The sequence below is a fragment of the Athene noctua genome, chromosome 12 (genome assembly GCF_965140245.1).
Source record: "Athene noctua chromosome 12, bAthNoc1.hap1.1, whole genome shotgun sequence".
Lineage (NCBI taxonomy): Eukaryota > Metazoa > Chordata > Aves > Strigiformes > Strigidae > Athene > Athene noctua.
The window spans coordinates 17,531,186-17,555,238 of record NC_134048.1 but is presented as its reverse complement, the minus strand read 5'-3'; the positions used below and the strand labels follow the sequence as shown (position 1 = coordinate 17,555,238).

The 24,053-nt window shown below is 40.9% G+C and overlaps 1 protein-coding gene across 2 annotated transcripts; it reads left to right on the top strand.

The window, feature by feature from the left end:
- The first annotated feature begins 961 nt into the window (after nt 1-961).
- G3BP1 (G3BP stress granule assembly factor 1) lies at nt 962-23,820 on the top strand. Of its 2 annotated transcripts, none has more exons than XM_074916206.1 (12): nt 962-1,075; nt 14,057-14,170; nt 15,420-15,501; nt 15,717-15,890; nt 16,750-16,840; nt 17,330-17,423; nt 17,806-18,010; nt 18,775-18,876; nt 19,478-19,589; nt 20,007-20,132; nt 20,241-20,350; nt 22,738-23,820. In XM_074916206.1, the coding sequence occupies exons 2-12, from the start codon at nt 14,076-14,078 to the stop codon at nt 22,942-22,944; spliced, it is 1,398 nt and encodes a 465-aa protein (XP_074772307.1). In that variant the 5' UTR covers nt 962-1,075; nt 14,057-14,075; the 3' UTR covers nt 22,945-23,820. The 2 variants fall into 2 exon arrangements, with proteins under 2 accessions (XP_074772307.1, XP_074772306.1); XM_074916205.1 differs by having other exon boundaries at nt 20,220-20,350.
- Nucleotides 23,821-24,053: the final 233 nt, after the last annotated feature.

The window sequence follows — 24,053 nt, the reverse complement described above, 5'->3', positions numbered from 1 at the left end:
TCCTCTGCCTGACTACTTTGCCTTGCGAGGTGGGTTAGAAAAGGTCCTTGCTTGGCTTATCTTTCCTTTGGGGCAGACAATCCATCTCTGCTTTACTCAGAAGTTGTGAAGGAAGAGCAGCCTGGAGATGCTGACCACAGCCTTCTGCCTGTTTCTGGTGCAGTGCTGCACGGGAGCCCTTTAGCGTGAAAAGCTCCTTTTATCCACCCCCACTGGTGGTTTTTCTCAGGTGAGAGGGTCAGTTGTGCTGGGACCATGGATGCCCTGGCCTCAGGCTGGGTGAGCACCTGTGGTGCAGAGGAGGTGGCAGCAGCTGGAGGTGGCGCAGCCATCAGAGGGGCAGGCCACGGCCTGTTCACTGTTCTGGATCTGCGGCCCTTCCCTGGAGGGGGCTGGGGAAAGCAACAGCCCGCCAACACGCCCCGCCGCCATGTTGGGCGCCGTCCCCTTCCTCCAGCAGGGGGTGGTGCCGGGCGCGGAACACCGCCCCTCGTGGCGGGCTGCCTGTCCCTTTAAGAACGCCGGAGGTGGCCTGTCCGTCAGGGCCAGCCGCGCTCTCCTATTGGCTGCCGCGCTCTGTGCCGCACAGAAGGGACCGCCCCGATCTATAACGGGGTTTACCAGCACCTTCTCAAGGGCGCTGCTCTGCGGTTCAACCATACTACGGCGTCAGGCTTGCCCCGCCTTTCGCGCCTGGCAGCGCGGGTAGCGTCGTCCTATTGGCTAACGGGGAAATCCATTAGGTCTCGTCCCACCCCGACAGCGGGAGTGCCATCGCCTATTGATTCTGCTAGGTGTCGGTCACTCTTACTGCTCCGCGGAGCCAGGCTGTATGGTTGGTAGACTGAGCTGACTCTCAGCTGTTCTCCCGCCTCTTTTCCTGTTGTGAGCCAATTAACATCCGAGCGAAGGACCGCCGTTCTCTGATTGGCTGATCCGCCTACCGTTGGGGTAGGCTGCGCGCCGGATATATCTAGCCGGCGGCAGAGCACGCCGTTGCGTGAGGTGTTTCTCGTCCGCCGGGCAGGCCTGTGGTGAAGCGACGCCTCCCGCTCCCGTCCCGCTCCGCCCGCAGGTGAGGGGCAGGGCCCGCGGCCGCAGGGGGAGCGGGCGGGAGCCACCGGCGGGGTCGTGTCCTCCCGGGGATGGCTGTGGGCCGCACGCACCGGGCCTGGCCTGAGGCGCCCCCCCCACCCCGCGGTAGGCCGCGGTCTGTTGGGGGAGGGGGGCTGCCGGTGCACCCCCGGGCTCCCGGCGCCGAGGCGCCTCCCGCTCTCCTGCGCCCGCGAGCGGGGCCCGCCCGGTCCCGCCGGCGCTTTGTGGCGAGCGCCCTCCCGTCCGACCCCGCGGCCGGGCTTTCGCAGCCCCCTGTGGGATTCTGGAGCGGGGCCCTCGGGCGGGAGGAACCTCCTGGTCCCGCGGCGCTCTCCGAGACTTCGGGGCGGGAGCGGGGTACGGTGGTGCGCCGCTGGGCCAGCGGTTACTTAGAGCGTTATTTGCGGCGGGGGCGAGGGGGGGGGGGATCGGCTGTTCACGGGCCTTCATTGTGCGAGTCGAGATGTGGAGCTGCGAGCTTTGTTCTCGGTTTTACAGACCGGTGTGTTTTCATCCGCTGGTTTGCTGGTTTGTTTTTGGGTTTTTTTTTTTGAGGAGGGTGGGGGTTAGGTATGAGACGGCCCAAAGACTGCCGTGTAGCTGAGATAACCTCTCAATAGTTAGTTGTAGCTGTAGATTGAGGGAGTAATACCGGCTGCTCACATAGTGAGGTCGTCCGTGCCGGTGTATCAGATCGGAGGCGTCTCCCTGCTCTAACTTTATAGATGCTGGGAGTCATAATTCGGTCAGAAGGAGAGTGTGTATCTTACACTTACTTACCGCATGACCTTGGCTGAATCCGAGATTAAGCCAAGATTTAAATGTGAACTAGTGCTTGTATGAAGACTTTCCAGCCTCTTGTAACGCCCTAGATATACTTGCTGGAGCAGCACCAGAGAAAAGGCTTCCATACATCTTTCAGGTACATTTTAGTCTTGATTTAGGTGATCTAATGTGTTACTAATTCTCAGTGGCTTACCTGGTGACCTTTTATGTTAAGGGTTGCACACATACAATAAGTATGCTTTCTAAAGAAAATGATATTTTTTTTTTCACGATTGGTTGAAAGCAACATTTGCAGTAAGCCGCCATGTTTCCAATGTATGCTATTTTTGTCTAGCCTGTGCTCTCACAAGCCAGGAGTGACAGCTTTAGGAAATGTGGACACTGCTATCAAGCTCTGAAAGCTAATGCTTCCACGTGCCATAAATCAAATGTGGTGGGTGTGTGTTGGATTGTTTTTTAGCTAACAGGACTTTTTAGCTTGGTGCCCTAAAGAGAAGGGAGTGCAGAAGTTGACAGACAAAAACTGCTTTTTAAACCTTTTCTGAAATAATCCCTTTGACCAAGTTTTCATTTTCCTTATTCCCTCTCTGTACAGAATAAGCCTAATGATTTTCTTAAACAGTTCCGTGATACTTATGTGATACTGGCGGTGGCATGTTCACATCCTGTGAACTGAACTTACCTTTTCCTGGGGTGTTTCAGTCAGTGTACTTAGTGTTGTGAGTCTAGCTTTACAAAAAAAAGCTTAATAGATGGAATATGTAGCTAAATTGAAAGCTGGCTCTAAGTATATTTATATTTAAGGTTTTATATCTGAATAGTCACAGAGCATCTTTATGATGAAGATCTCTCAACTTTTTTGATAGCATCACATGTTCCAGGGACTAGTTTGCCTGAAAGGTAATGTTAAAATATTCTAAAAAGTGTAATTATACAAAATCTGTTAGAAAAAGAATCAAGTCAACATTGGAACCTTTGCAAATGTGTATCCTATTTTTAAATGTAAGTCTTAATTTAAAAAAAAAATCATGTGTTCATCAGATGCTAAATAGCGGTCTCCAGTTCTTGTGTGAATTAGGCAACTACCTTTTTTTTTGCTAGGCTGTATTTTTTTATAAGTGCGAACTCCTGAAGTTGAAGGCTGGAAAACATGATTAAAGTTAAGGTAGAAGACCTGATGGACAAGATTTCCTTTGTCTGGGTCAAGTGTAAACATCGGGTTCTTCTGTAGGGATTCTTTGCGTTTACAGTCAAAAGAAACAACAAAAACATGTAAGAGGACTTGTTTGTCCTGTGACTGTAAGACCACTGCTCTGCTGTTCATTTTGCTGTTGGCACAATAGAGTTCAACACAACTGATGATACTCTTATGTTTAAAATTGAGATGTTCAAACTTAAAATCTTTATGCACCTGATAAAACAGCAGACTCTTTGTTGGTTGAGAAAGCTAGTGGGTTTTTTTTTTTGGCTTGCAAATTGTGAGGGGAATATCTACAGTGGGAATACTTTTTAATGAAAGCAAAATAAAGCAAAGATGTTACTGTAAGTACATACTGGTATTTGTTTGTAACAGTAGTGCCTGTTGAGCACTCATAAGATTAGGATAGATGGCCTGTTTGAGTTAGAAAACATCTGAACTGATTATTCTAGTTTTTAATAGTAGAACCTGGGCCTTTTCATCTAAATAACGTGACAAATGAAGAATCATAGTAGAGCAGGGCCTTGGCAGCATGGTGCTAGCTGTTAATGCTGGCTGTGGTCTGCTGTACTTGAAACAAACCAAAGGTGAAAGTGATAGTTGTGTCTAGAAGACTGGATACTTCTTTACAGGTGCCTGTGTAAAATTTCCAGAGTTGAAGTAATTATGAACTTCTTGCTGAGACTGCTAATAGACTTGATAATCTGCAGCTACTTCATTGAGTAATTTAAAAAAAAAAAAAGAAGAGACAATTAAAAAGTCTGATCTTTAGCTACTTTAAAAGAATCCCTAAAACTTTGCAGGTGGTGAATGTTGCACTGGTCTGAGGTCCCTGTTTTGCTATATTAAGTTTGGACCTCTTCCAGAAGGACATAGCTGGTGGAGTACTGCTTTCAGAGCTAGAAGATTGTGAGCTGTCAGTTATATACAAATTATGAACCTGATTCTTTGCTGAGGCAAATGTGGAATACTGCATTCTAAAATACTGGTGGCCATCTCCCCTTTTCTTCTGCATTGCCCTCTACTGTTTTTTCTGCTATTAGGCTGACTTTCTCTTTTATTTTTAAGTGTCTAACAATGTAACGATACCATGATGGATCAGTCTTTAAGTGCTAGGATCCAGTTGGTATATGGAGATTAAGAGTTTTCTGTGGCTAAAATGGGTAGAGGTGAAGGAGTTGACTCTCTTTACACGTATCTGTTGCTTGGCATGCAGAAAATATTTTGTTAAATCTTAATACTGGTGATTTTTAATCCAAGTGGGAGTGATACTGAATTTCATTGTAATGTCTGTGTAGCTAGGTGTTCTAATCTGCCTCTTCTGAGTAACTTTTGCTTTTTACTTTAAGAAGCTGCAGTGGAGCCAGATGGAAAAATTGCAGACCTAAGAGAAGACGACTGGACCTGCTGCCAACTTCATCGAGTTGTTGGAGCAGCTCTTGGATGTCAAAACAAAACCTGTTCTAATGGCAAAATCATAGTGTCTAAGTAGCTACATTATCATGAAGTGGTCTGGAGAGCATAAAGCTGACTGTTATATTTCATATTAAAAAAAAAGTAAATGAGCCATTCAGACTAGCACTATCCTACCACCTTTTAGAATGAAATTTGCATGGCTAAAATGTATTTTCACAGAAAAACATAGCTTCTGATTGTATGGTAAATGAGGTTGGCATATGTCCAGTTAGAATTGAAAAAGTCCTTCACCCAGGTGTAGCAGAAAGCCTATTCAGGAAAATCTGATTTTAGCATTATTAAAAAACAAAGTGTAGGAATATTTCTGTGAATTCTTAAGGCTTTGTATTTTGAGTGAACTTGGATTTTCAAGAGGAGTTAATTTTGGACTTCTGTCAAATCACAAGGGCCATTTTCTTCTGTAATGCTAAATGCAACATAGCTATCTTTTTGTGACTATATGAAGTGTTACTAGTTAGGCTCAGGACAGATCATCTTAGCTTAATGTTGCAGCAGGTCCCTCTACAGCAGCAGTCTTACCCTTTTTTAGTGGCGAGTTTATTTTCAGTTTTTTTCTATCGAACTGAAGCAGGATATGAGCAGCTCCCAGAACTGTTCTGATATAAAAAAAGAGAGGGGATGAGGCATGTTCCATTCATTTTGGAGCTGTTCACCTAATATACCTACTTTCAGTGATTGAGAACTCTATACTTCTGGAAATGCACAAAGGAATTTAAAGGAATTAGTGCACGTACGGACTATTGTGACTGTCTTGGGGGAACCTGTTATCTGAGGATGATCAAATTGACTATGTGTACTTTAAAAATAAAAAAATATTGACTGACCTGTATGCTGAGACCTATTGCAGGTGAAGTTGTCTCATGAAAAATCCCCAAATAGTGATTGAGCTTCAGGTTGTACTTCTGAGAATGTGCAAGTCTGTTTTTAATGGCAAAGTCCTGCCACAGGAGGAATTTAGCAAGGTAGCTATCAATCCAGAGCTCTCTTGCCTCTTGGGCATCTAGAAGTACCAGAGATTAAGATGTTTAATTTGATTCTTTGGGGGTTTTTTTTGTTTTGGTTTTAGGCAATAAAGCTTAAATAAAGGAACTTAAATTTGTGTGTTTAGTTCTAGAGCTTTCACCTTGCTTACTCTCTATCAGTTCTCTGTAATGAGTAGGAAACTTCTGGTGACTTCTGGTGACTTGAGGGATGCAAAGCCATAGTGAGACATCTGAGAATAGACAAAAATTTCACTTCCCCATCATAAATCTATAGTGTATTATTGAAACAAAAGTAAGTAATAAACTGCGTGTGAAACTTGATGTGCTGATCTGTTTGTAACATAAGAAAGAACTTAGATATGTATCTTCTAAGTTTGAGTATTTTCCTTCTGTACAGCAGAACTTTCCAAAAAGTAATGCTAAATACCTGAACTGCAGTCTAAAGGGGAACTCCATGTATTTGGCTACTAAAAAGTGACCCTTGCTAGGTCATAGGCATAGCGCAGCTGTTACAAACATTAACTTGGAATAAAACCTCTTTCTTGCTGCTACTTCTAAGCAAGAACTCAAATGCTTGTGCTGCTCTGCAATAATGCTATCCTCTTCCTCTTCTTTGAATTGCTGGGGTTTTTTGTTGCTGAATGGAAGTGATGATTGTGTGATACAAAGTAGAAAATTGGTAGCAGTTTGAGACTGCTTTAAAAAGAAAGAAGCAAAAAAAAAAAAACCCAAACCCACACCAAAATAGGCCCTGCACTCAGGGAGAGTAAAGTGTTTTGAGGGGAGAATCCCAAGAAAAACATCTTGGTGAGAAACTTTTATGATATAACTTACCTTTAATACCAGATTTTTAATATTGGTCAGATTCTTTTTTCCTCCTCTCTTAAACAGGACCTAATTTACTGTTAGTTTTTGGACCATTATGCTCCTAACTACTACAGCAATAGTATCTAGTATCTTTTTCCTTCCCCAGATGAGCATTCCTTACTGTACAGGTAGAGATGCTGGTCTCAACTACCTTAACTTATGCTTTAGGTAGACTTTGCATTTTGTTTCTCTGCTTTTGAGGTTGATGCTCTAGAAATTATATTTCTCTGAAATGGTCACTGTTCCTTCAGATTCTGAATAATAGCAGTAGAAGTCTTCAGTTTGTCTCTTGCTTTGCAGAGTTGAACAATACAATAAGTTCTTAATTTTGTCTGCAAACTGGCAGACTCCATCATATCCATCAACTTGTGGATCACACTTAGGTTTGTTAGCAAAAACACAGGCTGACTTCTAGAATGACAGCTCTGCTGCGATTCATGATTTGTTTATTTGTATTCTTATAGTGTTTAAAGGGCTGTGCATTGCTGCTGAGTAAGGCTTCCCATCTGCCACTGGCAAGCAGAGGGGTTTTTCAGTACTAGCATGGGCAGTGTTGAAGGCAATCCTGAATTATTTTTTAATCTTGTAATGAAAATGTTTTTCTTGTGCTTAAATTTTGATTGATTGCTTGGGTACTTCGATTAGAAAATAGTTAAGCTTCTAACTTGATTTTTCTTACCCATTTGTTGGTGTAATGTCTAGCTTTTCTGTAATGCCCTTGTTGGTGCATCCCAGAGAGCTTCAGAAGGGGGTTCAGGTAACGCTCTGCCTTTCTTCAGTGTCGGGACAATTAAGTACAGAAAGCTGTTTGCCCAAGGATGCAGCATTCTGGTTGCTCCATGATTATTTTTTTTTTTAGGATCCAGCTCCTTGTAACACCAAGCACCCTATAAATTTAAGCACGGCCTGTCTTTGTAGGTTGTGTGGTTGTCATACAGTAGACAGTAGTTGCTGTAGTGAATGGAGAAACGACTGTGTTAAGTTTGAGGATCCAGATCAATGTTTTAGGTGTTGGTTTTGAAGATTAATAAAGGCTTCTCTGTGTGATGTGTCTAGCACTTCACACTGCTCTGATCTCAGTTGGGGAGTGTCTGCTTCTGGGTGTTTCTATTGAATATGTGTATCTTACAGAATTTCTCAGTGTTTCCAGGAGATAACTAGTAAGAGTTGAATGCTGGTAACATCACAACTTGTTCCAGTTTGATCTTCAACTATTTCAATATTTATTGGATAAGTTACCCCATCGCTTAGCTTTCAGTCTCTGACTTCCAAGCACCTTTCTGTTTGTGAGATATTGCTACCTTTAAGATAACTTTTCAGACAAAATATGTTCCCTGTCAGATACAAAAAAAGTTGAACTGGTTGCAGGCAGGCAATTCTCTGTAATGGCTTCTGTATAAAATACAGGCTGTATTGCTGTGACACTGTTCCCTGTGACATTGTCTATTGCTGCATCCAGTGGGAGGCAAGTAAAAAGACCCTTTTTTTTTTAAAAGGAGACTAGTGTTTTCAGACTTTGGTTGCCCACTTGATTTGAGGTGTTTTTTCAGCACTTAATAATTTAGGCTTGATGTCAACAACGGGGTAGTCTTGGTTTTGGTGGATTTTGTTTTTTTGGGTTTTTTTTCCTTCCACAGATAGTTAAGAGTCTACTAAAATAAGAGGGGTATCTTACATCTTGGTGTATCTGGTATCTTGTAGTGTTTTAATTACACATTTCCTTGAAAAGGTTTAAATTACTCTTGCTACTTGAGAGCAAGCTGGTGTAACAATATAAATACCTGGTTGAGATGGGCACTGGAATTTGCCTAGTGATGCAAGTTTAGCTTGTGTTTCATTGTTCACTCTGTAATGTTTTGTATCATAGTTCACACAGGTACCAGCTTCTCTCTTTTTTTTTTTTTTTTTTTTTTTTTTGGTTAGTCAGCAGCACTAGCAGATGCTGGTTGTGTAAAATGCATAGAGAGTTGGAATTAACTCAAATTGTTTTGCTTTTGTTTTAACTTTTAATCTGTATCATGCTTGTTGGAGACATATTAGGAGTTTTTGTCATGATTTGATTTGTACTGACTTATTTTTCTTTTGTCCAAAGCAGCAGTAGTAACTGCTTATAGTGGTGGTTACTCCATGTAGATAAATGGTTTGTGTCTTTGAACACTCTCACCTGTTGCTAGGCAACTTGGAGAAATCCCAAATGACGCTTAATTATGCAATCCTATTAACTATTGACCAGACCTTTAATGTCTGGCAAAATTGATGTTTGCCGGTTTTGTAGTGTGATGTGCTTAGATACAGATGCCTCTTTTCCATGTGAGCTTCTCTGGGTTTTTCTTAAGTTTTGAAAAAGCCTTTTTATGTTAAGGAATTAATTGATATCAAAATGAGGGAGTAGAGTTGCTTGAAAAGTTTGGCATTCTGATTTAAAGGGGAAAAATATCTTTGTCTGGGTAACACATCAATTGTACCATCAGAGTTGCTTTTGTGTAGTTAGAGGTAATGTATTGTATTTCATAGGAGCTGATTAAGTTGCTGGAAACGCTGTAACAGCTCTGAGAATATCTTAGTTAAGCCTGCAATTAAAAGGGGGACACACATGCAACATGACTGTTTTGGTACTCTGTCAACTACTGATTTGTAGAGATAGGCAGGAATGTAGTATCAAATGGGTCACCTCATAGCAGGTGAATAGCCCAAAGAGATAGTGTGAACTGTTACGGAGTTGTTCTCTGTATCTGCTGTGTAATATTCCAATCACACAGAACTATAATGTGTTGTAGTAACCCTGGATTTTCTGAAACAGTTTCTTATATTGAAATGCCAGTCAAAAATACGGAAATGAAGATGGCAGAGAACAAAGGCATAAGGATAATGTTAAAAACAAACTATAGCCTGTTTAGAATATACTTCAATGTAAATTTTCCTTGTATTTCTGTTAGTACTGACATTTTTCTTAACAAAAGATGTTTAAAATTGCCACAGATGTTAGGAAATTAAGTTTGGGATTTTCAGACTTCTGTGTTTTATTTCAGTGGAGTCTGGTCCTCTGGCTTGTTACATCAGGCTAAGCGGGTTCTGCAGTCACTGGTTGTCATGAGAGCCTGAACACTGGGATGTACATTAGAGAGAGACTTTTGTGTAGGAAGTCAAGTAGGAACAAGAATCAGACTTGTATGATACATATTCCTTGTATCAACATACAACATACAAATTCCTTGTATGATTTGAAAAATTAAAAAAAAATAAATGGAAACAGCAGTGGCTAGTTCACTTTCACTGTGTAGCAATTTGAGAAAATACTAACCAGTGCTGGCTGTTGGGTGTCCTTTGAGTCCATTATTTTTCTGAATACTAATACGCTAATAGGTTTTATGGACCTAAATCTGAATTTACTAATACAGATTTTACATAAATGGCTCTAATTTACATAACTGTACTTTAGTAATTCAGTGCCTGGCACTGATTTTCTGCCAAGTAGGAGCATTGTAACAGATGGTGGAATTTTCCACCAGCCAGGTGATAACCACTGTAAAGGAGGTATTTGTCTTCCCCTAAGTCTCTTGGCTTAAGGAAAAGGCTCAGTTATATTGCAGAATTGTTCTAGTGTATTTGTTATAATTTGAATTATCCAATTTGCTTTACATGGATGGATTAATATGACTGCATCTTTATGAATATATCTTAACTCACTGATTTTTCAGCTTTTCCTGTCAATTTTCACCCTTTCATCATTATCTCAATTGACACAAGAATGTGTGGATAAGCTTCTGTCAGGAGTAATGTAGTGACAGTTCAAGCATTTGGAAGTATTGTGCTCCATGCAGTAAAAATGCAGTATAAAATATTTGCAGTTATTTTTAGGTTGAGGAATAGTGGAGTAAAAAATTGCTTGGGAGTTTTAGGGAGAAAATATTCTCTCTGGAGATGCTTGGCTTCTATCATTCAGGTTGTGCTGGCTGGAGAACAAGAACAGATGGCAACTGGCAGTGTAGCAGCAGGTGCAGCAGGAGTAAAAACAGATTGTTGTCCTCTGATTAGGTCACGTAAAGGTTTTTCCCATTTTTTTGCAGATCCGCTTAATGAGAATTGGGCACTCTCCTATTCCTCTTTCCATGTTAAGAGTTCTGATTGGTATTTTTTTCACCCTTAGTGAAAAAGTAGGGAAGTCCTTTGATTATTTAAAAAAAAATTTTTTTTTAGGCTGTAAATATGACAGACATAATCAGCACAAGCCACTTCGCTTTCGATATGTCTTCAGTACCGCATTGGGACAGCTCACAACAGCATTTAAGATGAGGTGGTAGTGGGTTAACACAGGTGAGGACTCTCTCACTGAAGAAAAATCTGAAAGAGCTTTTGGTGAAGGAGCTGTTGAGATTTAAGTGCTACAGGTTAACAGTTTACCATTATGCGAGGATGTCAAGCTTTGTACATTCATATTCTAGAAGCAATTGAAAATAATTCTCAAAAGAACCTGATTCAGCACTTAATAGAATTGAGTAGAAAATGTGCTTATTGGCATCCATAGGAATAAGCTTGAATTCCAGGGGAAAGTAGTCCTTACAAAGAAATTAAATGCACCCCCTGTACATTCCCTATACACCCCCACCCCCACCCAAAAAAAAAAAAAGAGTAAACAAGCAACACGTCTATGCTCTTTATATAGAGCTTTTGTCATGTTCCAAATGGTGATCTTGGGGGATGTGGTAGGACTGGCTTTCTAACTGTAAACTCGCAGCCCAGGGGCAAACTTTTTAACTGTTGTGGAGCAGTTAAGTCTTGCATTGTCAGTTAAGCCATTTGGATCTAAAAGTGTGAGAGTCCTGTTTGTCTGTCATTTCTACTCCCACTGCTTTAGGGTCGTCCTGCCCCTTGTATTAATAGAACTTCACAACTGCTTGACATGAAACAAAGCTAAATGAGGAAATCGGCAGTGGTACCACAATTTAGCCTTTCTTTATGTGTGTTTTTTTTTCTTATTGTCTGATAATATTTTGTGGGGATCTCATTTAACATGCACTAGAAGGCTAAGAAGTTCATATCTTTAAAGGTTTTTTGTCACTTCAGACTGCTCAGTCTTGGACATCTGTATCTGTAATACATTAAGCTTACAATTCAAAGGCTTCTTCAAAACCACAGATACTGGGAACTTCCTAAAATGAAATCAGTCTGCAGAATCTGAGCACTTCTGCGGGCCAGACCCAACCATGGAATATCACTTTCTGCATGGTTAGCTATTGAAAACATCCTCAAACGACCAAAAGCTTCTGAATGTATTGAAAAGCCTTTTTCAGCTCTAGGTCATGTTTGGTGTTACCCTTTCTGGGCATTATCATGTAGTATTTCCTAGTATGGTGGTTTTACACACACTTCCTACTGAAGGAGCAGGAGCTTGTGTGTACATGTCTGGAGCCTGACAGATCTTTCTCCCTTGTGTTTAAACTTACAAAAAGTACATTTAAAAACCAGAGTGGGTAGACTTTGCATTTATTTTAAACTTTAAAGGTGAAAAAAAAGTGTGTATGGTTGTGTTAAAAGTAGAGCAAAACACATCAGTGTATGCAAAACTACAGCAATTCCTGTTGTCGTATTAATAGCATTCTAGTTATATCTTCTATTTTGAACCTTAATCTGTGTATCTCCCAGGATAGGAATTTGTGTACTGTGTCTCCAACAAAGCTGGCTGCAGTGCATGCTGACCATTGCTGGGGGGTTGGGTGTGATCACATCCTCAAATATATTAACTGTTATGTTCTGCCAGTGTGGTTAAACATTGCCTTGTGTCTTTTCATTAGAGTATGTTTGAGATAGGGAATTTGCCAGGTTGGTTTGGACTTAGTTTTATGCAAAATACTGGCTTGCATGTTGTCTTTTTTTTTTTTTTGTATGTTCTTCTCTTTGGGGTTTGGAGCTTCTGTTTTGCCTTCCTGGTACATCCAGCAGTGGGGTTGTAACTTCCTTTGCAGGCCTATCTATGGTAGGCATTTGAAACTGTCACTGTAATAACACTAACCTGGTAGGTCACCTCTGTCTTTTGAAGCCATAGTCCATTGTCTGTTCTTAGCACTTAAAGGCCGCCTACTCTGAAATACAGCAAATGTAATGGAAGTGTCAAATAAGATCCTTGGATGAACTGGATCAAGGCTTAGTACAAGTACACGGGAGAGGCAGTCTGTTTTTCTTTTCCTCTTGCTTTGTTCAGATGATAGTTGTGGGCAACTGTTTACCCAGGACACAGGATGCTGTTAACTGCCTAGGCATGAACTTTGTGGACTCCATCTGGATTAGTCTGTGCTAGAGGACCACTTAGATTGACTTCCTTTTTTTTTTTTTTGTTGATATTGCCACTTCTTGAAGCTATTTATAGTTGTGCAGTCTTAAATAAAAGCAGATAACTAAATGATGACTCCTGAATTGCTCTTTAGAAGGCTCAGGTTAGTGGTGTGTAGCTTTTGATTTGCACAACACACCTGAAATATGTACATATTGAATTTGCAATACCATTTGTTTGGGAAGGTGTTGTGTAGGGGAAGGGATAGTGGGGAGAAGGTTCTTTCAGCAGCTACATGTGGTCTTTTAATGCCATCTTGGTTGACATCTGCTTGACTCACTGCGAATAGCACTTTCACTAGCTCTTTAGCTACTCTCAGCACTGCAGGGCCTGAATAGTTGAAGGAAAATTAGCTATCATATATAGTCTGTGATATATCAACAGCAAAACTGCTAAGCACCCATTCTGCTACCTGTTGGTATAACAGTATGAAGCAGAAAATCTACTTTCATTTCTGTATTAGGTAGCAACAATATGCTCTGGTATTGGTGGTTTTCCTTACCAGTTTGAACCTGTCTTGTATGAGTTTAAACAGTGTGTCTGAATATTTGAAAGCAAGAAAACCCAGGAACGTGCTTTGGTTTTGACTGACGTGGACTGAAGATAGACATACTGTGTAATCTACCTGCAAAGGCTTTATTTTTGTAATTTACAGATCCATGGAATTTAGGCAGCAGGTACCTAGATCGATTTGTCCCTGGGTATGGGTGGTGCTGTTCATTTGACTGATCTGGATTTAAGTGAGAAGTGACTTGCTGAGTTTGGTGGAAGCAACGGAAGACCCGCATGCATTTGTCTGTAGCATAGTAATTTTGATATAATCCAATATTCTTCTACAGTGCTTGTCACTCACAAGCAAGGAGTGCTGTGCTGCTGATAAAAATAGATTGGACTTTTTCTGACCTTTTAAAAATGCCCCTAATACACTAGCACAGGCTTTGCTGTGGAACATCTGACTTTTAATACTGATTGTGAAGCCAAGTGAGGTAAGTAGAACTTGGATCGACTGTAAATGACTTAGCCACTTAGTAAATCCTCTTGAACCATGCTTGCTACCCGCTTTTCACTAAGCGTATGGAGGATGGTTAAATGCTGGTATGTCATGAGGTAATCTCCCTCTGTCACCACTGGTTTGGTATCCAGTGGCCCTCAGCACCAAAGACTGATGACTCTGAAAACACATTGGTTAAACTGCTTACTGTGGTAAAACAGCTAATGGGTTTTGGTGCATGCTTTCTACTGTGATTATGTGGCTTATGCTATCAGTATGTGAACAGCAATGTGAAGTGCTTATGTTTAACGAAGCTTTTGATTTTTCCATAGTTTTCAGTTGACCAAAGAAATGGTGATGGAGAAGCCAAGTCCCCTGCTGGTCGGGCGGGAATTTGTGAGGCAGTACTATACTCTGCTGAACCAGGCACCCGACTATTTGCACAGGTAAAGCTCTGCTTCACTTCGATCTGTCTTTTGGTGTAAATTTTTTAATTTGCATGTTAATATTGGTGAATAAGCTTATTACCACGTGGCTTGCTGAATTTGGACACTCAAATCTGTTTTACTCAAGACAGACTGAGTGAAGTTTGCTTTCAGTTTTGATCAGCTGGGTTAAAACATGGATAACAAAGATTACAGGAATTCTTTAAATATGTGTGTTCTGGTTGTTACTGAAATGCTGTTGGGCATGTATTCTAAGCAAAAAGGAAAATATAAGTCAAAATGTGTTGCTACTTCTGGTTGTAATCAGTATAAATGAAAGTTGGTTAAGTGTCGTTTAGTTATGAATTTTTGTAGTTTTATCTTGATACAGTACCCCCTGACTAGGGAACGAATGTTGAAAATTATGTATGCTTGTATATTAGTATATCTCAGCAGTCATACCAGCAGCTCTTTCTTAAAGGAAAATCAGAGAAATTATGAATGAGCAGCAAACTACAATCTGTTATTTAAACAAATTGGTCCTGTTTGATTTGGCAGGTATCCTACATTGCTAGAACTAACCTCATTTTTGAAGATATTCTTTGTTTTGCTGTACTTTGAGTAGCTAGACAAACAATTTCTGAAACCTTCCTTCTTCCAATCTCAGGAACACTTACTCACAGTATTCCTCCACTGAGGTGGACAGCTGACCTTGTCCGTTTGGGTCAGAGGAAGACTTAGTGTGCCATGGAATTCAGTTCTAGCCTTTTATCTGCTGGCAGAACGCAGTCCCATGATGTTTATGACATTTTAGCTTGTAGTCCCCGAGTTATAAAATGGAAGATTTAACTGCAGTACTTTTTTTTTGGTGTAGATGAACAAAAAAATACCATTGTTCCTTGCTCAGGCTTTAAACTAGAACTTGAGGGGAAGCCTTCAGCATCTTGGGTGTTCAGGGTATTATGCTGCTTTAGGGACTCCAGAGAAAAGGGGAGCTGAGTGATCTAATCCCATCCTCCTGTTAGTGCTTGGGTATCTGACATATCTGAACTCTACAGTTTACACAGGAGAACTTTTGTGTTTTCCCTTTTGGTCAAATTCCCCCCCTGCCTGCAAATTTCTAACAGGATTATGGAATTGTATGGCCATATTCCAAATAATTTAGACAGAAAACTTGCTTGAGAGTATGTTATTCATAGTGCACTCTGATGTAGGGGATCAGTGTTCTTGCATAAACAAAGCTTAGTGTTAAAATACTTCTTTACAACAGGTTTTATGGAAAGAACTCTTCCTATGTCCATGGTGGCTTGGATTCCAATGGAAAACCAGCTGATGCAGTCTATGGACAGTCGGTAAGTACCTAAACTTAGTGGTTTTGCCTTTTTTCTCACCTTTGTGGCTGAGAAGAGGTACATACCAGCTGTGATCCATCCCCCTTTGTCCAAGTGTTTTTCTGGAGTTAGGGGATATATTATGAAATAGTGTTTTATGGTTTTGCTTTCTTTGAAAGCTGCTACCTTAGCAGGAATGGCTTCTGCAGCATAACCTGTATACCGTTCTTTCACAGGATATCCACAAGAAGGTGCTGTCATTAAACTTTAAGGATTGCCACACAAAGATTCGTCATGTGGATGCCCATGCAACTCTCAATGATGGTGTTGTAGTCCAAGTGATGGGAGAACTCTCCAATAACATGCAGCCTGTGCGCAGATTCATGCAAACATTTGTACTTGCACCTGAGGTATGCTGCATTGAGTGCTAGTGTTGTTATAGTGCTGCTGGTTTCGTGTCAGGATTAATGAGGCCTGTCTGGTTTAGTGTCGGAGTCTGAATGGTTAGACTGGGAAGGTAGTTTGCCACAGAATTCAGCAGTAATGGTCTGCAAATTCCTTAGAAAGTTACACCACTTCTGTATGGTCATATGTTAACCCTGGAAATCAGTTACAGGGCTTTTTTTTAGGATATTTACAGTTGTAAATATCCTAACTTTTGGCTACTAGGTATCTGCAATGCATATATTTGTTTAAGCATTTGGAAGTTATTTTACCTTTGATTTGCCCTCATAGTAACAGGTCCTTTTACTACAAAGAACTAGTAGAAAGAGGAAAATGCTTCCTGTCATTGAAGACATGGGTTCCAGACTTTCTTCTTGTATTTGAGCATTTGAGGTGGCTTTTTTAATAGACACCTTTTTTGAACAAAATCAGTTCACATAATTGAAAATGATAGTGAAAAAGGTGTATTGCAACATCACTTTATTTTTCAGTTTGACTTGGAGCTAAGAATGGATACTTTAGACCCCAGGAAGTTCTCACTCCTGCTTTTTCAGTGTTGTGAGCTATTGGAATTAAAAGCACTACTATGATTTCTTTGTCCATTGTTCCAGGCATACTTGCCTTGCTAGTGTTATCCATCTTCCTCCTGCCCCACGCCTTCCCCTGCCTCCAGTAACACACATTTTGTTGAAGGAGGCTAGTTTGGATGTATCTTTTGTGGGAAGGATGATTTGCTCCAGCTGTTCTTGTTTTCTCATTATTTCAGTTTTTACACTACTGCAATTGATGTAGTTGACATGGTTCCTCTCTTTGATTTGTTTCCAGGGTTCTGTTGCAAACAAGTTTTATGTCCACAATGATATCTTTCGCTACCAAGATGAGGTTTTTGGTGACTCTGACACTGAGCCTCCAGAGGGTGAGTAGTATGAATTTTTGGATGGTTCTACTGGTATTTGTTTCTGGGTCTACACCAACACTCCATTCCGAGACCAGAGGAAATCTTGCTGGAGAAGGCAGATAAGCATTAAACTTCGTGTTCTTCAGGTTTTTTCCTTTCCTGTAGTTTCCTTGCACTCCAGCAATGAACTGTGACATGCAGGTGATTGTTATTTTTCTGTATCCTATTAAAAGAAAAGTAAGACTTATTTTATCAGTCTTGGTCAGATTTGTAGGCTATAAATCTGCTTCTCTGAAGGATTTGGAACATATTGTTTGTCCTTGGTCAAAACATAGTAACCGAAGTGATAGCAGAAGTATAAGGAAATGTTCCATGTCACATCTTGATAGTGCTTCCCATGTGCTCTTCGGCAGACACTTCACCTACATGCTGGGAAAGGTGATGCCTTGTATTTGAAACAAGTACTAAAGATGTGTGTGGTGTTTTTCCTTTCCTAACTTCATTTAGAATCAGAGGAGGAAGGGGAGGAACCTGAGGAAAGACAGCAGACACCTGAGGCTGTTCCTGATGATACTGGTGCTTATTACGAGCAAGCTGTCAGGTAATAATAATATCTTAGTAGATGAAGTCAGGTGTTGTGTAATACAGACTGCTTGTAGAACAAATCAAATTAATTTATTGCTACTCATGATTTTCCTCTTTGGCAGTCAAAATATTTTTGTTTATTGGGCAGCTGAAACCGAAGTGCTGTTAGGCTGTGCATTTTCAGTAGATGTAATGCTTTGGCTGCTCTATAGTGTAACAATGTGAAACTTGCAGCCCTGTGCAATGTGGCCTTAATTTAGACAGATTAGCCTTGTTGTTCCTCTTGAACGCAATGCGTCTGACTTCTGTGTTGGACAAATGGCATTCCTTACTACCAAGTAATAGAATGAAATACAATACCACCTCTTTTCTTTGATTTTTGTGGTGCTGTATAATAGCAATGACATTGAGGAACACCTGGAAGAGACGGCTGCAGAGGCAGAGCCTGAGCCAGAGCCAGAACCTGAACAGGAGCCTGAACCAGAGGTGCAGGAAGAAAAATCTGAGCCGGTATTAGAGGAGTCGGCTCCAGAAGAGACTGTGGAAAAGAGTCCTTCTCCAGCTCCTGCTGATCCAACTCCTGCAGTGCAAGAGGACTCCAGGGTAATGATGGTGGATGGCTCTTTTCTATGATGTGGTGGTTTCATCGGTACTTTCCTGCTAATTCTGTAGAGTGTGATCCTCTCTGGCAAGAGGAAAAATACCTGGAATTAGAAGTGTTTACATGCTCTATAAGCCCCCCTTCTCGAATTACTCTTTTCATGACCAGTTGCCTCCTTCCCATTAGTTCCTGTACAATAACAGGTAGTTGAAATTCTAGTTGTAAAACTAGTTGGTTAAAATACCAGGAGCTGCGGCAAGGCTTTGTATATTTGGTAGGTAGGGGAACTGTGGCAGCAGTGAGAGGCTCAGATTGTTTGTAAACAGTTGCTGAAATTCTGAACAGACTGCAACCAACAGACTGAATTGGGAAAATGGGTCAACTGTGACTTTATTTCTACCTGGGGCTTTTTGTCCCTTTTCAGCAATAAGGGAGGCAAAAGTGGACAAATGGGTATTCAGGAAACTAGTACTTCAGTTAACCTTGATGTTATGCTTGATCTTAGGCCGCTGTTGTGTCCTATTTCAACTCTGTAGAATTTAGAGATAGGGTGGAAGTGTGACTCGCTCTCATTACACTTAAGTCTTTTGAATTTAAATGTTTGAAGGAAGTTGTGAGGAAACTGCTAGTGGCTGGACAGTGAATTTCAAGGACAGATTAAATTTTGTTAATGGTATCCTGTGTCTGTTGTATGTACTATCAAAAATATATTTCAGAAGGATAAAAGCATCTGGAGTTATGATCTCCTCTTTTTTTTTCTTTCAAGACATTTTCCTGGGCATCAGTAACCAGTAAGAACCTCCCTCCCAGTGGAGCTGTTCCAGTATCAGGAATACCACCTCATGTTGTGAAAGTACCGGTCTCACAGGTATGAATCCAGCACCTAGAGAAGTTTAAGTGCTCAGTGGGCTGACAGTAAACTGAGGTGGGGAAGAACAGAGTGAAATCTGCTTGCTTATGATCTGAATTCTCAGACTCCAAAGACTTTTCCTGATATTCATAAAAATGTTTTTTCTTGGCTTTTTGGTTGAGAGAATTGTTTCTCATGGAGGAAAACCAGTGAGTGTTCATGCAAGTGCTGGATGTATCTGTCATCTAAAATGATTGCACCCTCTTAACAAGAGGCAGCTTTTCTTTTTCCACTGCCTATTTGTGAATGAGGTTTTGTCATGAATGAGTTTGTGTAATACAGTCTGTGTAACTGCCACCGCACTTTGGGCAGACACACTTTATCATATAGAACAGTGAATGGGGTTATTGAAATTCTGACTTGAAGTGACATGTTTGCTTTTAGCATATAAGCTAACGTGCACTAACATGCATCTTAGTGCCAGGTGAAAAGAATTATTACTTTTTTTCCCTGTATTTTCAATCTACTTTATCAACAGCTTGATAGTGAGCTCTTAAAAGCTGAACCCTACTGTTGGGTCTGATTCTTTCCTGTTAACTCCCTTTTTGAATTTATACAGCCCCGCCCTGAGGCAAAGCCTGAATCTCAGACCCCACCTCAGAGACCTCAGAGGGATCAGCGAGTGAGGGAGCAGCGAGCAAGCATCCCACCACAGAGGGGTCCTAGACCAAGTAAGAGAAGCTACAAAGAGTAAACCGTTTTCTGCTATTTGGTCTTGGGGAAGCAATATGATGACTAAAGCTTTTAAAATCTCATTAATTTTGTCAGTAAGCAAATTATTTCTACTTTTGTGGATATGGTTATTTTAGATGATCTTGGTCTGAATGTCTGTCAAGCTTCAGAGCTGAATTTCCCTAGCTGTTGAACTATCTAGGTTTCTACTCAAGTGTTTGGCTTCAGTCAGGTGATAAAAAGCAAATAGTTACAAACCTGCTAGTGTAGAATGCTTACCTTTTTTATATATGAATGGATAAATAGAGTGTAAATTCTCATTATTTTATAAGGTGCTAATTCTGACCATGGCTTGGTTTTTTTATTAGTTGAGGGACTGTCTCTTTCTTTAAACAAGTTTTAATTTTCTGTTCAAGTTCGTGAGGGTGAACAAGGCGATGTGGAAACTAGACGGATTGTGAGATACCCAGACAGTCATCAGCTGTTTGTTGGGAACCTTCCCCATGATGTGGATAAAACTGAACTTAAAGACTTCTTCCAAAGTAAGTTAGTTGCTTTGCTGTGCTTTCAGGGTTTGGGGGTTGTAGCCATAAGCGTGGTCAACAGAGCATTCTAATGTATGACCCAAGAACTTGGCTTTTCTCTTGCAGGCTATGGCAATGTTGTTGAACTCCGCATCAACAGTGGTGGAAAGCTCCCCAACTTTGGGTTTGTGGTGTTTGATGATCCTGAACCAGTTCAGAAGATCCTTAGCAGCAGGGTAAATAAAATTAGTCAGTGGTTTTTGGTCTGTTAATAACAGGCAGTGTTTTTCAGATTAACAAGAAAAGATTCTACTTTTGGCCTTTCTTGAGCATATTAAAGTAGGCATCATGTCTTTCCCTCCTATTAACAAGGCTTGTGCAGCATTTTGTACAGATTGGACCTTTTGTCATTAGCTTGTAACAACTTAGGTGAACATGAATTTATTCATTGTAGAGTCTTTTTCTAATGGGAAGTTGTTGAGCTCTACCCAGGAAGCAGGTAAATAGTTTTCAGGAAGGCAAAATAGTCTGTGTGGACAAGATTTCTTTGTCAGAGAGCTTGAGAAGAGGAGGTTGAAAGGGAGAAGCTATACTAGTGTGCATGTTGAAAAGGATTTCTGCTAACAAAGGCAGGAGGTCCCTGCTCAGCTTGTTAGCGGTGGTTGCTAATGTGAAATGCGCACCCCGTGACTGTACAGTGTGGTGGTAGGCAGTGAATCTGGATGCACCATAACGGCTGTGCAGTGTGCTTACTTACAGCTTAGCTCTTCACCAGACAGGGACATCCTTTTTTTCTTTATTTCCTTACTGTACAGCAGTATTGCCAGTGTATTTCTGTTCTTAAAGTGAAGGTAACTTTGCAGATTTTTAAGCCTCGAGTTTAAGTCCCAGTTTGGAATATTTCATGTGGCAGGACACCTTTAGTTGTGGGGTGCTGGCAGCACTGGTGGCAGTGCTTGATGAGTTAGTGCACATGAAGCCCAGCAGCCCTAGAACTCTTGCAGGGAGCTGACAATTCAAGATTGGAATGCTGACAGAGATACTTACTTAAGTGGCAGTTCCAGTGTGGTCTAGGGTAAAGTCAAAAGTGATTTGAAACCAGTGCTAAAAGTAGGTTGAGTAAATCTGGTTGGCTTTGGTCTGAATTAGTGTGGGAACAAGTAGTACAGTGACAGTGGGTCCTTAAGCCATTTCTTAGCTTCAGCAATAGGTGAACACCTTCAGTAGTGACTTAAACTTGCATGTTTGAGTTTTTGCTGAAGCAAACTAGAAATGTTCACTCGAGTTTCCTTGCAGTTGTGGGGGTATAACTAAGAGCTGAGTGCCGGACTTCATGTCCAGGGAACACTGAAGGTGCACTCAGCTGAGGGATTTGTGGCCTCTGTTTACTTGTTCAGCTGTGCCACTCTGTGTAATGGAGAGTGGATGCTGGCTTCCAAGTTAGACTTTGAATGTCTAATAGTTGGTGCACTCAGAGTATTGTTTCTGCAAGCCCATGTAAATGTTGAAGATATAATGGATGAGCATGGTTTTCTGGAATAAGACTTTTTATGTATAACTGAAGTCCTGTAGAAGCAGTTTAACATACCTCTTAGCCTGCTTTGAACAGCACTAAATTCTGTTTGTAGTATCCACTGTGTGAATTATTTTGCAGATGGGTCCAGTGCTTTGAGCAAATGTATGTCCTGAAACAGTAAGGACTCTTTTCAGGATGAGCTTTGCTCTAAATGAGTGTTAAAAGCTTTGATAGACTCTTAGCCAGTAAAACTAAACCTGATGACTGCTGCCTGATGTGAAATGTGGGAGTTTACACTGGATTTGGTAATAAGGCTGTAACACGATGCTTCGATCTTTGTCCAGCACAGCTGATGGCTAGAGGAGGGCAATGTGCTTAGATCTGTTCTGCCTCTGTAGTCAGCTCAGTAGAAGTGAGTGGCTAGTCTTTCCATCTGATGAGAAAGCATTGTGCCTGGGCCAAGGATGGATCATCTTTTTCATGTTCTTGTTTATGCAACTGCAGGAATAATTTGAAACAAGTGAGTCCTTGTTCCTGTAGCTTGTGAATTCTTGCAGACTTCAGCTTTTTGTCTGCAGTGAGGTTTGTGGGAAACCTCACTGAAGCAAGAGCATTAAGGAGCAGAGCTGCAACATCCCACACAAACGACCACTTGTTGCTGCAGTTCAAAAAAATAGAACTTGACCTAAGTGAAAAAACTTCACTGGCCTGTATAGGAAGGTGGTGGCAGAGAGGATCTGATGTTCTTCAGGCCATAATAAAAATCAGCTGGGACTCTGCACGGTGGCAGACTGAATTGCCGTGTATTAATGGAAGGTTACTGTTAATAGTTCAATTCCTTTTCTAAAAGGTGTCAGAATGCTAAATGTTAAGCCCGAGACTGCTTTTCAGGTGTCACATCTCTTTTTTTCTTTTTTTTTAATATCTTCTCCAGTAAAGCCACAGACTGGATGCATAGTTTGACTATCACCTTTTTCTAGTAACCAGTCATAAACCACTTCAGTTTTCTTTCCTGTAGAGGAGGATATGAGACAAGGTTGCAGAAATTGATGTTGAAGAGTTACTGGTGAGTCATTAATGAAAGTACCTTTTCTGTTTTTGTTGCAGCCCATCATGTTCAGGGGAGAGGTGCGCCTGAATGTGGAGGAGAAGAAAACACGAGCTGCCAGGGAGGGTGACCGCAGAGATAACAGACCACGTGGACCTGGAGGCACTCGTGGGGGGCTGGGAGGTGGGATTCGAGGGCCTCCGCGTGGAGGAATGTCCCAGAAGCCAGGATTTGGAGCTGGAAGGGGGATCGGGCAACGCCAGTGAATGCATCACGGATGTTGACATGGTGGCGCAAACCCTTTTTCCTGCAGATTTGTGAATTTCAGCCTTGGGTATCTTGGAATGTGGCCCTAGCCTGTATAGACTGCTACGTTTGATACTATTTTGGCCCCTTTTTGTTTGTGTTATGGTTTTGTGATTATTTTTTTTCTAGTCCTTGTCCCAGATTCCAGCTTTGTGGAACAACGTTTTAGGAAAAGTGGATTTTAAAAAGAAAAGAACTGAATTTTCTTGTTCACCTCAAACTTACGGACTGGATTTTTTTGGTACCGGTGGTTTCTCCTAAAGGAATGTCTCTTTTTTTTTTTTCTTTTTTTTTTTTCCTCCCACCCTTTCTACTGAATTTGGGTGCGTTTCAGTCAGTGGAATAATATTTCACGTGCATGCGTTCAAGAGCCTGTAGGAAAGCATAGTACTTGACAAGTATTTCAAGGGCAGAAAAACAAAACTATTGATTTATTCTTTAAGGGTCATATGAACAGCCTCTGGTCCGGAGATATTGCCACTTGAAAAATTGACATTCACCTTTCCCTTTGTGGCGCTGTAAAGTGGAATAATGGGTATCTGTAAAATCTTTTTTTCTTTTGATACATGATCACGGAAAGGAATTCGAACTACTGTTTTACCACTTTAAAATTTTGGATTGTGGGATAGGTTTTAAATGTCTAGAACTTGACTCTTAAAACACTTTTCCTGAACTTGTGAAATTTTTTATTGAAATAGGGAGTTTTTTTCATGTTTAGTTTGTATTTGTATAAAAAAAAAAGCAAAATTGTTGTGCCTTCTATTTATCTCTCATTCCAGTCTTGGCAAATTGTTTTAAAAAAAAAAAATAAAAAAGGTCTAGATTTGCTTTATCAAGTTAAGAGTATGTTGGAGTTTTTCCAAGGGGAAGAGGTTTTTCAGTCATTAGGTTTACTAGGTAGAGGTGGTTATATCTGAAGTTTTTAATACCTTCTGTTCATCAGTTTGGCTGATTTAAATAATTGAAAACAAGTACTTTTTGGTGTAGAAATTTAGTGATATTGATTTGAGGCTGGGCAGGCCCCATTACAATTGTTGCAAAACTACAACCAAAGCAGAAATACCTCTGT

Excerpts from the sequence above, each read along its gene's own strand:
- G3BP1 (XM_074916205.1), top strand. The coding sequence starts at position 14,076 with ATGGTGATGGAGAAGCCAAGTCCCCTGCTGGTCGGGCGGGAATTTGTG. Across the intron at positions 15,891-16,749 it reads CATTTGTACTTGCACCTGAG|GGTTCTGTTGCAAACAAGTT; the intron begins GTATGCTGCATT and ends ATTTGTTTCCAG. Across the intron at positions 19,590-20,006 it reads ACAGAGGGGTCCTAGACCAA|TTCGTGAGGGTGAACAAGGC; the intron begins GTAAGAGAAGCT and ends TTTCTGTTCAAG.